Source organism: Polypterus senegalus, chromosome 5 (genome assembly GCF_016835505.1).
Source record: "Polypterus senegalus isolate Bchr_013 chromosome 5, ASM1683550v1, whole genome shotgun sequence".
Lineage (NCBI taxonomy): Eukaryota > Metazoa > Chordata > Cladistia > Polypteriformes > Polypteridae > Polypterus > Polypterus senegalus.
In genome coordinates this window covers 49,905,528-49,919,182 of record NC_053158.1, presented here as the reverse complement: position 1 = coordinate 49,919,182, position 13,655 = coordinate 49,905,528, and the positions used below count along the sequence as shown (strand labels likewise).

At 37.8% G+C, this 13,655-nt stretch overlaps 1 protein-coding gene across 2 annotated transcripts in view; it reads left to right on the top strand.

Annotated features, from left to right (window-relative positions):
* Positions 1–13,655, top strand: part of arfgef1 (ADP-ribosylation factor guanine nucleotide-exchange factor 1 (brefeldin A-inhibited)) — a 216,419-nt gene that overhangs the window by 148,900 nt on the left and 53,864 nt on the right. For both annotated transcript variants that reach the window (XM_039754611.1, XM_039754610.1), the window contains 3 exons: positions 1,726–1,825; positions 1,907–2,046; positions 5,920–6,028. In XM_039754611.1, the coding sequence (XP_039610545.1) occupies positions 1,726–1,825; positions 1,907–2,046; positions 5,920–6,028 (349 nt within the window). The remainder of the gene's footprint in view (positions 1–1,725; positions 1,826–1,906; positions 2,047–5,919; positions 6,029–13,655) is intronic.

Genomic DNA, 13,655 nt, shown 5'->3' with positions numbered 1-13,655 from the left:
TAGTGTTTGCTATTGTCCAGTGTTTGGTCACCATTGGGTTCCATTCTGTCGTGAACCTTGTTAAGTTCTTTCTGCATGAAAACATGAGATTAAAATTTTTTCTCTTTTGACACTACAAACTACATGAGGTATGTAACATGCAGCAAAAATAGTTTTTGGGTGGTATAATCTTTTTAATTCTTTCTATACATTGCCAGGACATATAAAGTGACGCGTCCACTGTGACTCCTAGGTTCAAATGAATTGTATTTTCAAGTATAAGCATTCAATCATGTATCTAGGTCTAACAGTTTTGCTTTCTACGTGTAGTACCTTACATTTGCTTACTCATAAGCCTTATGGCTGGTTTTGGAATTATTTACAAAAAGATTTTCCTTTGCAACCTCTTTTGCAGCTTATTTTTTCACTTTTTTATTTTTTTAATTTATTACTTTTAAATTTCGTGATGAACTTGTGCTGTTTTTTATGTAAAATGGTTTTAAATCCACTTCTCTGCCAGACTGCCCCATGCTTAAAAAATTATCCTTGTTTACGTTTTTTAGACTTCACAGTCTCAGATCAAAATTTTGCCTTACTAAAGGTAGACATAATAAAGCACTGTCAACTCTATTGTGGACACTAAATCATCCTCCTGTATTCTATCCTGATTATTACAACATATAAAATCTAGACTGGTTTACCCTTTCATTGGGGCTCTAATATAATTTAACTTTAAGTGAAAAAAAAAACAGCTGCCAATTGCATCTAAAAACTTCTGATCTTGTGTCATCTGATATTTCTAAGTCTACCCAATGCAGATAATATTCCCCTCTACACTTTCCACTTTACCAATGACACATCCAAAATCTGGCCTGTATCAACTACTGCTTCCTAGTTGAATCTAAACATCATCACTAAGCTGTCATTCATCCCCTAGTTGCTTTACATAAATGACAACCTTCCCAAGCCCCTTTGCAGTTTTGCATATCTTTATTTAAATAAAAAGTTGAACCATTTGTTATACACTCCCCATCTCTAGTATTTAAGCCAGGTTTGTGTTATTGCTAAGATACAGTATCATAATTGCATGCCACTACATATTTACTGTAACTCCAACTCATTCTATTAATGATACTACTAGCATTAAGGCAGTCAATTTTTAATGTATTGTTCATGTTATTTGTATAGTTTTAATTTGTACTGATGTCTTAACCTTTATGCAAAGTTATAAACCTGGCCTGTGCTATACTTTGTAACCCCCACCATGCAAATCCATAGTTTAAACAGTCCTCCTATCTGTGATGTTAGAATGAGAATACTACAATTTTTGATGAGTCCCACTGCAATTAATATTCTAGAACAGTGCATCATAACAATAATAAACAACTTTAGCATATTTACTGTATATTTGGAGTAATGCCCAAATTCTACCAAACTGGGTGGGAACCAGAAGCTTTGAAACCCCTGCAGTTATTGTTTCTCTCCAGCAGCTTGCCAGGTGGAGTTTTTGTTTCCGCTCATCTATTGCAATCTAACAATTTAACTAGTGTTTAAGGATTTTACATTTTTGTTGTTTACTTATCTGTAATATTGAGGTCTTTATATTATTTATTTTTTATGTTTAATTTGTTATTATTCATTTTTCTTTCTGCATTTTTTAACACATTTTGAGCTGCATGTTTTGTATGACAATGTATATGTTATTTCCTTGTATCTTTATATTTTTCCTCTTGTAATTCTCTCCAGGTGTTCTTCAGAGAAATCTTTCTATATATTCTGGAGACATCTACAAGTTCTTTTGACCATAAATGGATGGTTATTCAGACATTAACAAGAATATGTGCTGGTAGGCCAGTTCATATTTTATAAAAAATGTATTCACTTTTACAAGGATTTGCATATCAAGTTTTTTTTTCCTTTATTTCAGATGCCCAGAGTGTGGTGGACATTTATGTTAACTATGATTGTGACTTAAATGCTGCTAATATATTTGAAAGATTGGTAAATGATTTGTCCAAGATTGCCCAGGGCCGAGCAGGCCATGAACTTGGCATGACACCTGTTCAGGTATTTAATTGTTGTCTAATTAACTTACATTAAGTGTTTCAAATGAATTTTCTAATTAATTGAGAGTTTTGCAAATGATTTTTTTGGGGGGGAATTTAAGCTGCATTGCCACTTTGAAGTATCTGACACCTGAGGGCAGCATTTAAACTGTATGATCTAAAGGCAGAATACAGACTTCCTAGCTTTTTAAAGCTAGTCTGCTCCTGAAAACCCCTTTATAAGTTGAATTTTCAAAACATGAACACTTAATTGCCATTAATTAAAGGGAAGACATTTTTAGCTTTCCCTAGCGCCAATTATCACCCCCATGTTGTTCAAGCAATACCAAAATGCATGAAATTGATAGAATTAGTTTAATAATAACATCAGTCATGAAAACAAAATCTTCATTTAACACAGTAAAATAAAACGGTTTACCTACACATTATCACTTTAAATCTCACATTCAGAGAAATGGCCTTTCAGTCTCTATTGGGCTTTTCTCAGTATTTAATTATCTTTTTTGGATCCTTGATGTTCTGAATAATATGAGGTAACATGCAAGCAACACTTGTGACAAGTTGAGTGAACAACAGAACATGAACGTAAAATACCCCTCTCACTATAGTCTGTAAATCTGCATCATCAGTTTTATGAATGACTGTGATTGCACATCACTAACCTCTAGCCATGCTCCATTCCACATTCTGCAGTGAGGTGTTTTTGGAATGACTACAAAGATGATCAGGTGTTGGAGACAGACAGACAGACACTTTATTAATCCCAAGGGGAAATTGACATAATCCAGCAGCAGTATACTGATCCAAAAAAAAACTATATTAAATTAAATAGTAATAAAAATGCATGTAAAAACAGACAATAACTTTGAATAAGGTTACCGTTTACCCCCCTGGGTGGAATTGAAGAGTGAAGAGTGGGGGAGGAACGATCTCCTCAGTCTGTCAGTGGAGCAGGACAGTGACAGCAGTCTGTCACTGAAGGTACTCCTCTGCCTGAAGATGACACTGTTCAGTGGATTCTCCATGATTGACAGGAGCTTGCTTAGCGCCCTTTGCTCTGCCACAGATGTTAAACTGTCCAGCTTCATTCCTACAATAAAGCCTGCCTTCCTAACAAGTTTGTCCAGGTGTGAGGCGTCCTTCATCTTTATGCTGCCTCCCCAGCACACCACCGCGTAGAAGAGGGCACTCGCCACAACCGTCTGGTAGAACATCTGCAGCATCTTATTGCAGATGTTGAAGGACGCCAGTCAGCTCTGATCTTTCTTTCACAGAGCATCAGTATTGGCAGTCCAGTCCAATTTATCATCCAGCTGCACTCCCAAGCAGAGGCACTTGTATGTAAATTGTTATAAACTTGGTTATTGTATGCAGGAAAATTCACCTTCATAGTGGTTCATAAAATGAAATGGGGTATTAAAAGTATGCTTTCCTATGTACCCATTTGTGTAAACAGGTTGTTCTTAAAGCTAGGGAAGCCAGTAGATGCCCTCATCTTAAGTGAAACATGCTGAACAGTTCTGTTCGGGAGTGTTTTGAGAAGTTTGATGCAAAATGTGTAATACTGTGCCAAATTAATTAACACATACGCAAAAAGAATCACACTTCTGAGGCTGAATTACAGCAACCAAACTCATACATTTGAGTTGCTGTGAATAGAAACTTCTGGTAAATAAATATTTAAAGATTGCATTGCAACATTTAGTGTGTTCAGTTACTTAAATTGGGAAATATGACTTAATGTATATAAAAGAAAAATGGACAGTGGCCACACGTGTTCTGCCCTTTTGGATCAAAAATCAGTTTAGCTTTGGGGAAAAATAAAGCAATGATTGCATTTAGCATGTTTAAGCAATTATGGGTGATTTTTGTCTGGGCTTCATATGTCCTTTACATGAAGTGCTGTGTGTCTTTCTTTATGATCGTGTCACTTTATATGTAACAAGAACTGCAAGTGTCCTCTTCATTTGAATGTTGCAGCATTCACTCACCTGTGTGTGAGACAAAAGTGTGCTTATGATTTGCAGCCTCACCACGGATACAAAAAAAAAACAATTGATGGTAGGGAAGCATAGTGCAGTGTGTGTGGCTTACATAGCTTTATTTTCCTTTTCATGGTTTATTTTTGTCTTTCTGTCCTAACAAGAATTTGTTCACCAAGCCATCGATTTTAGACTGAAAACAAGAAGGCTGTGCAGATTATTCCCTTATATAAGGTGCACTTGTGCAGGATTTCGATGGCTCTTGTATTTATATAGCGGTTGCCTGATTATCGCTATGATTTTTTTTCCAGCTTAGTTGTGCCAGATTTTGTTCTTTCTGTTGCAACTGTTGTCACTTCTATTGTAATAATAAAATGTAAATACATATACAAGCATGCAATCACTAATATAAATTCGAATAAATTCAAAAATGTATTTGAATATTTTAGCTTTATTTTTTGGCTAAATGGAAAACCCTGATAGCATCTTGGTCTCTTTCCTGTCTTCCTGAATTTGATCTATTTTGATTATGTACAAGAATCCTTCTTTTTTTCAACAAGAACTTTTTGTGAAGGATGACAGACCTCTTTTGGCACTCTAATTGTGGTAAACATACCACTAAGAAATATCTGAAAATGTTCAAATACTTTCTACACCTTGTAAATGATTATTTTAAACTGTATGATTCCATTTTAAAGTAACCAATTCCATGTGTTGGGTAAGTCATCCTGTTTGCAAAATATATTGCATTGGTGATGCTGTTTTGTTTTTGGTCTCTTGTAAGAAACTTCAGTACTTAGTTTGGCTTGTGTTTCTTGTTTTTATGGATGGCTGGAAAATCATGTTTAGTTGGTCTACTTGGCAAGCAAGAGCAACGGCTTGTGTTTGATATTGAGCAACAAGGAGAGTAGATATTTGAAGAGTGCAGGCCTCCATTTATTTTGCATCCTTTGCTTCTATCTAGTGGCCAACTTGAAAGACGTAATATGGTTTATTTCCTTTTCCTTTATCCATCATTGTGTAATTTATAGTATTTGACCAATTGTGATACACCATTTACTATATTCTTTTGTCTTGCTGTGATGCTTGCGGTAAACATTTATAGACAGTGCACCAGTCTGTCACTGTGTGTTTCTTTGAAACCCACATTCTACTGGTCTCTTTAACACAGTGAGAACACATAGATAGAGAAACAGAATTACTAACACATGCTCCCCACAGTTTATTCTAGGTTGGTCAGGTATTTTGAAAAAGAAAGCTGTGGAACATAAACAGCAATATAACAGATAAGCTCCTTTGGGAAATTTGGTTAAGTTTATGGTAGCTTTGCATTAGTAAGAATTTGTATGATAAAGGTTAATATTGCCTTGTTGTATAGGGTTAGTTGTTAATTGTAATTTTTCAGCATTATATGTATGTTGCATTTATTAAAAGACAGTTGCAGACACAGTCCGTGTAATCATATTAATAGCAGTGAAATGTGTGCTGGCTTTCTCTGTTTGGCTCAGTTCTTGTTGCTGCAAAAACAAAAGCAGATGGTAGATTTTCAGGATCTTGCAGTGATAAAATAGCAAACTCATAGTATGTTTTAAATGGAAAAAAATACAATAAAAATATGACTAATAGACAAATATTTACAGATGAAGTCAGATGTTTACATAATCTTATGGTGAGTTCTTTAAAACTCGCTTTATAACTCCGCCACAGATTTTATACTAAAAAAATCTAAATTTGGCATGTCATTTAAAGACATCTAAATTGTGCAGGGCATTTTTCCAACCGTGTCAGTATTATGTGATCAAATATTGGGCATTTACCATCTTATTCTAAATTTAAATTGTAATATTATACATTTTTTGTATAACATTGATATTTCAATTTTCTTCCTCTAGGAATTAAGCCTCAGAAAGAAAGGGCTAGAATGTTTGGTTTCAATCTTGAAATGTATGGTAGAATGGAGTAAGGATCAGTATGTCAACCCAAATTCTCAAACTAGCCTTGGTAAGTTTTTTACAACTGTTGTTTATAAAAAAAAATATATGTTAAATAGGCTGCCCTTGATTCCCAAAAAAATGTAATTGGCATTATAAAACCACCTTTCTTACCTTACAAATTTGGCTTATTGTATCCATTGGCGGTATTAGAACTCAAATCAGCAAAGCTAGCCACGTGCTTAAAAAGAAGCAACATCTATATATATATAATTCACTAAAGCAAGACACCCATGGAAAGCACGCCCGAAGGGGATTCACTAAGCCGCCGACAAGTAAGACACCTATGGGGCACGCAAGAAGGATCCACGCCCACCAACTCCAAGACCATTGGATACGACGACAACTCGCAGAGCCATGACCACCGACTTGGACGCGACGACACAGAAAAACCGGCGTCATTTATATTCGTCTGTCGTAGAGGTCACATGCACTTCCAAGCCACGTTGACTGTTCATAGAGGCATGTTTCTCGCGGAGGTGAATCGCCATATGCACCGTGTAAAACAGTTTGCGAGGGGTATCCCATGGGAACCTTAAAACGATCCTTTACAACAGAGGTTAAAACACAATGAAGTAAGCAGTCTTTAAAAACCGAGTTTTCGGTTACGACGCACGACCGCGTGAACCATAGGAAACTGTTTTACACGCTACATACAGCAATTCGCATCCGCGACAAGCATGCGTCTTCATAGATGCTCCTGCAGGAACACAAAAGTTGTTTCCCTGCCCACCAATACTCCTTTTTCACTGGCCTGTGTCTACCTCGCTCTCTAGGCATTCACACTGCCTGCCCATGTGCCCGGACGCAAAAACTCACCAACCACCCAGTTAGTCCCTTTCGTCTGTGCTAGGAGTCGACATGCATGTCTGAGCCACGTTGACTTTTCATTATTCTTTTCGGTTTCGACACCCCACCGTGTCCACCATGAAAAACCATGCGAAAGGAACAACGAAGCCCCACCTCACTACTACCTCGGGTGTCTTGGTGGATTATATATAGAAATGCAGCCACAACTGCACAGAGCAATGAAAAGTCTACGTGAGTCACAGGTGTATCTGGCCTGTGCAAAGACGACGACTCAAGTGCCGAGTTGGAGGTGGGCACATGAGCAGGCAGTTCATGCTGAACGAGAAATTCAGTCACGGACGATTGTGTGTTGGTTCGTTTCGTGCATTGTTACAATGTTGCTTTTCTTGCTGATTTATTACATTACCGATTTTTCAAATATTAATTTTCTCCCTGTGCTTAAAAATCATTAATAAACCGGCCTGATTATGCGGCATATGGTATGTCGCGGGTTGGCTAGTTTATTGTATTTGCTAACACACAAACTTGGAACTGATATGGTCCCTCAATACAACAGCAAATTGAAAATGCTAGAAATTTTTTTGGAACTACAGCCTACCATCTAAGCAGTGAGGTTGCTCCCGGTGTGACTGGCATTTAGGGCTCCTGTCTGCAATACATCAGCCACAGGTACGCAGTCATTTTTAATGTAGTGACGTGAGAGACTTGGCGATGCTTTGCTTAAGATCTTCACAAAGCCTAGGTGCTATAACTTCACTCATTTGCTTTCTGGTTGGTATAGCATACCAGAGTTCCAAAATCTGTATCATTTGTCGAAAGCCCTTGTTTTTACTAAAAGTGTAAGGTCTCATATCTTTACAGATAAAAAACTGCTATATATTCTGTTATTCTTTGGGAACGAGGCAAATTAAATGGAAGCTTGGAGTTAAATGCTGTCTCCAGTGCAGATTGTTTAGGCGCTACTCGTTTGAATGTTGACTGTGATTTTGTTTATACTGTAGGTGATGTCGGGATAAAAAATTCCTCAAATTTGTTGTGTTACAAGAATACTTAACTTCTGAGTTGCACGACTTACATATGACTTTGCTTTTATCCAGTTGTTCTTTACTGATGCACTGACTGAATCCATATATTTAATCTACACATCTGAGTTAACTGTAGGCGCTAATTTCAGTTGAGGTGAACACACCACTTTTTGCAAGGTAGTCAAGTGCTTTTTCAATAGAAAGCCTTAACTGGCACATTAGCGCAATTGACAGGATCAGATGCCAAAAGCAAATATCAACATAAAGTAATTGAGCCGACTAGATACTCACAAGATCAATCTTGATACTTTAAGAATCGTTATCAAATCATTTAAATGCAAAATAATGATTAACACTAGAATCCCTGAAGCCTACGAAAATATTCGTAATGCCGGGCCACCTTAAATTCCCTCACACTTTGTCATCATTATCTTTGTTATATTCAGTGCACTTTAAGTAAACAAAGGATGCATTTCATAGCAGCTTGCCGTAATTTTTTTTGAGAATAACCATCTTACACTTGTTGAAAGTATACCAGATTTGAAAAAGAGAACAGTTGAGTAAGCAATCATTGATTTGCTGGATTCACGTTTGAAGGATTTATCAACAACATAAAAAATAATTGCTCTACTAGTAGTACATTATATACAAGTAATCAAGAATTCACTTTTCTGCCATTTTAAGTGCTAACACTTCATATTAAAATATTGTAAAGTAGCAGGTAGAGCAAACATATTAAAAAGAATTTAGTTCCTGTAAAGATTTTAAACATTCTTTCATTTTACAGTTTCATTATTAAGAATTTTGTGTAACTGCATAGCATCTTTATTACTCCAAATATACTGTATGCTGTTAACAATTGCAACCATATTTTCAGTTTTGGCAACGAAAAAAGGCTAGTTGCTTATACTATTATTTGGTAGCTTCTTAAATGATTGAGGGAGGACCCCCTTTAAAGTCCACAAATACAGTCATGGCCGAAATCATCGACAGCCCTGGAATTTTCCCAGAAAATGTACCATTTTCCCAGAAAATTGTTGCAATTACAAATGTTTTGGTATATACATGTTTATTTCCTTTATGTGCATTGGAACAACACAAAAAAACAAAAAAAAGCCAAATCTGACATCATGTCACACAAAACTCAAAATCCAGGCTGGACAAAATTATTGGCACCCTCAACTTAATATTTGGTTGCACGCCCTTTGGAAAAAATAACTGAAATCAAGCGCTTCCTATAACCATCAACAAGCTTCTTACATATCTCAACTGGAATTTCCGACCACTCTTCTTTTGCAAACTGCTCAAGGTCTCTCAGATTTGAAGGGTGCCTTCTCCCAACAGCAATTTTGAGATCTTTCCATAAGTGTTCAATCGGATTTAGATCCAGACTCATTGCTGGCCACTTCAGAACTCTCCAGCACTTTGTCTTCAACCATTTCTGGGTGCTTTTAGAGGTATGTTTGGGGTCATTGTCCTGCTGGAACACCCATGACCTCTGATGTAGACCCAGCTTTCTGAAACTGGGTTCCACATGGCGCCCCAGTATCTTTTGGTAGTCTTCAGATTTCATGAAGCCTTGCACACAGTCAAGGCATCCAGTGCCAAAGGCAGTAAAACATTCCCAAAACATCTTAGAACCACCACCATGTTTAAATGTAGGTACTGTGTTCGTTTCTTCGTAGGCCTCATTCCATTTTCTGTAAACTGTAGAATGATGAGCTTTGTCAAAAACCTCTACCTTGGTCTCATCTGTCCACAAGACGTTCGCCCAGAAGGATTTTGGCTTCCTCAAGTACATTTTGGCAAACTCCAGTCTGGCTTTTTTATGTTTCTGTGTCAGCAGTGGGGTCCTCCTGGCTCTCCAGCCATAGCGTTTCATTTCGTTCAGATGTCGACGGATAGTTTGAGCTGACACTGTTGCACCCTGAGTCTGCGGAACAACTTAAATATGTTTTGAAGTTGATTGGGGCTGTTTATCCACCATTCGGACTATCCTTAGTTGCAGTCTTGTATCAGTTTTTCTCTTCCATCCACATCCAGGGAGATTAGCTACAGTTCCATGTGTTGTGAACTTCTTGATTATGTTGTGCACAGTGGACAAAGGAACATGAAGATCTCTGGAGATGAATGTGTAGCCTTGAGATTGTTGATATTTTTCCACAGTGTTTGGTCTCAAGTCCTCAGACAATTCTCTGCTCTTCTTTCTGTTCTCCATGCTTAGTGTGGCACACTCAGACACACACCAAAAAGTTTGAGTCAACATTTCTCCATTTTAACTGGCTTCAGGTGTGATTGCTATATTGCCAGCACCTGTTTCTTGTCACAGGGGAGTTCAAATGAGCATCATATTCTTGAAATAAAATGATTTACCCACAATTTTGAAAAGGTGGCCTTTTTCCTCTGTTTTTTGTGTTGTTCCAATGGACATAAAGGAAATAAACATGTTTATACCAAAACATTTGTAATTGCAACAATTTTCTGGGAGAAATGGTGCATTTTCTAGGAAAATTCCAGGGGTGCCGATAATTTTGGCCATGACTGTATGGACTAGGGAATCCATTCCCAGAAGGGTTTAGCAATTTCAAGTTGCTGTTCAAAGCTGTTGTCTGACAGACGTCAATGAAGTCTGCCCCATCCCGACATTTGTGAGCTGCAGAGTGCGGACTCCTCCCAGTCCACTGAGTCGGGAGACTGACTGCTGCTGGTCTGTTGTTAATTAATGTGCAACACACTACACCGTGGGCCAAAAAACCATGCCACTTAATTATTTTCAACTATAACTGTTATTTCTTGATTGATTTTTACACTTTTATATGCTATATATGTGAGCTTGGCCGTTCCCATTTTCCAGGGAATTGCAGCAGTTTCATGTCTGGGAATCCCGGGCTCCCTAGTATGGACGTATATTATCATGTTTGGGCTTCTGAATTACACAAGACAACAGCCAGGAGAGAAATGGACAAGAAGACTTTTGTTCTGGTACATGACGAAACAGTATTATAGCTTTATTCAGTATTGGAGATTTATTCAAAAAACACACTTCCTAGTTGTTTTGTTCTATCAGTAATTCCTTCAGATTAAAAGAACTTGAAAAACAACAAAAATGTGAAAATCTTAAACATATAATAATAATAATATAAACCTCAAATTTCACATTCCTACTGATTACCAAATTAAATTCAAAAGAATATGCTTTCATATAAATGTATTTTTTGCAATGACCATCAGCAAAAGCCAAGTTAGTAGTAAAAGCAGAAATTGATCTAATACAGGTGCTCTCTGTGTGTGTGTGAGTTTTACTCATGTATAATTGTATATATCATGTTCAAGAAAGTGAATAATAATACGGCGTGAGCCAAAAAACAGTACCACATTTCAAATGTTTATTCTACAAAAACACTACAAGTTAAAATAAATTTCATTACGACAGAAGATAGATTTTTTTTTCCACTGTGTTTTAAAAATGATGGCCATCATACACTCTTTGAGACGATTTCTGAACGCTCGCAAGACTCATTCAGCAATTTTAAGGGTAATAGCAGTGATTTTATGGCGAATAGTTTCCTTGAGGGCTTCAAGGTATTGAGGTCAGTGTGTGTATACCTTCAACTTGAGACAGTCACATAAGAAGAAGTTGCAAAAAGCAAGATCAGGCAAACATGAAGGCCACACAATATCGCCACAAAGTGAGATCAGCTTCCCCGGAAACATCTTCCGCAAAACTTGCAGGGATCTCCAAAGCATATGAACTGTTGCTCCATCCAGTTGAAACCAGGCATCCACCACATCAATTTCTTCCAGGTGGGGCCACAAACGTTTTCTAGCATTTCAATGTAATGTTGTGAAGTGATGGCGACCTCCTCAAAAAAGTAAGGGCCTACAATGCCAAATTCTGCAACAGTGCACCAAACTGGCACGTTCACTGTGCGGGGGTCTCAGTTGAAGTTCACGAAGGTTTGTTTCAGCCTAATAGGTGAAGTTTTGCTTATTTACGCAGACATTCATATGGCAATGTACCTCGTCGATGCACATGACGATGGCATCCCAATGAATGGTTTGCGCACAACTCTCAGTGAGTTCCTGCACTGCTATCATTTTGTATGGATGGACATTAAGGTCCTCATGCAAAAGCCTCCTCAAAGACTTTTTAGAAATGCCTAAAGCAGAAGCGTGCTGTTTGCGTGCTGAACATCTAGGAGACTGTAAAATTAATGCCCTTACAGCTTGGATGTTTTCGGGCATTCGTACAGTCCAAGGACGGCCTGGAGATTTTCCGCACAATGTTGTACCCATCTGTCTATATTTAGCTACCCACTGAAGAATTGTTTTCTGATTTGGAATGTCACCGTTTGGACGAATGCTGAAGTGCGTTTGGAAGGCACGTTGCGTAGTGATGATGGATTCGTTGTTTTTGAAGAATGCTTCGACAACGAAAGCACGGTGTGCACAGGACCAAGACATGTTGCTGACTGAATACTACAAGGGATCTGCTATCAAAGTACCCCCACCCCAACCCACTTAGCTGCCTCTGCCTCGTGCAATGACCTTGAGAAATATGGTACTTCATTTTGGCTCACCCTGTATTGTTTCTTATTTGGCTAGCAAGCAGGTGAATTGACCTGCTCATGGTCACACAGTGATAGTAGTAAGATAAGTTCTTTGCTATATATAAAATAAGGTAAAGAAAACACTTGCTAAAACTATCAACCCTCGTCTGAAGATAAAGAAACGAGGACACTCGGCATAAAGAGTATCTTTGTGCAACCAAGTACATTGCACTTTGGGATTTTGAGGACCACCTTCTAAGTGTGTAGGTGGCATAAAGTTGAGCAAAATCAGCAGTCTGGACACTGGTGTGAATTTTTGCTAAACCAAAGAATCTATTTATACCCACTTAACCTGCATCACGAATGGATGGCACTTGACCATCACATTAAAAAATTGAGTGTAAACACACTTGTTGATCAATATTACAAACTACATTCAGGGTTGCTCAGAAACAAGTAGCCATCACATTTAATGTGTGTGGTAATCAAGTGCACTTTCTATCCATATACAGTGGTGTGAAAAACTATTTGCCCCCTTCCTGATTTCTTATTCTTTTGCATGTTTGTCACACAAAATGTTTTTGATCATCAAACACATTTAACCATTAGTCAAATATAACACAAGTAAACACAAAATGCAGTTTTTAAATGATGGTTTTTATTATTTAGGGAGAAAAAAAATCCAAACCTACATGGCGCTGTGTGAAAAAGTAATTGCCACCTTGTTAAAAAATAACCTAACTGTGGTGTATCACACCTGAGTTCAATTTCCGTAGCCATCCCCAGGCCTGATTACTGCCACACCTGTTTCAATCAAGAAATCACTTAAATAGGAGCTGCCTGACACAGAGAAGTAGACCAAAAGCACCTCAAAAGCTAGACATCATGCCAAGATCCAAAGAAATTCAGGAACAAATGAGAACAGAAGTAATTGAGATCTATCAGTCTGGTAAAGGTTATAAAGCCATTTCTAAAGCTTTGGGACTCCAGCGAACCACAGTGAGAGCCATTATCTACAAATGGCAAAAACATGGAACAGTGGTGAACCTTACCAGGAGTGGCCGGCCGACCAAAATTACCCCAAGAGCGCAGAGACGACTCATCCGAGAGGTCACAAAAGACCCCAGGACAACGTCTAAAGAACTGCAGGCCTCACTTGCCTCAATTAAGGTCAGTGTTCACAACTCCACCATAAGAAAGAGACTGGGCAAAAACGGCCTGCATGGCAGATTTCCAAGACGCAAACCACTGT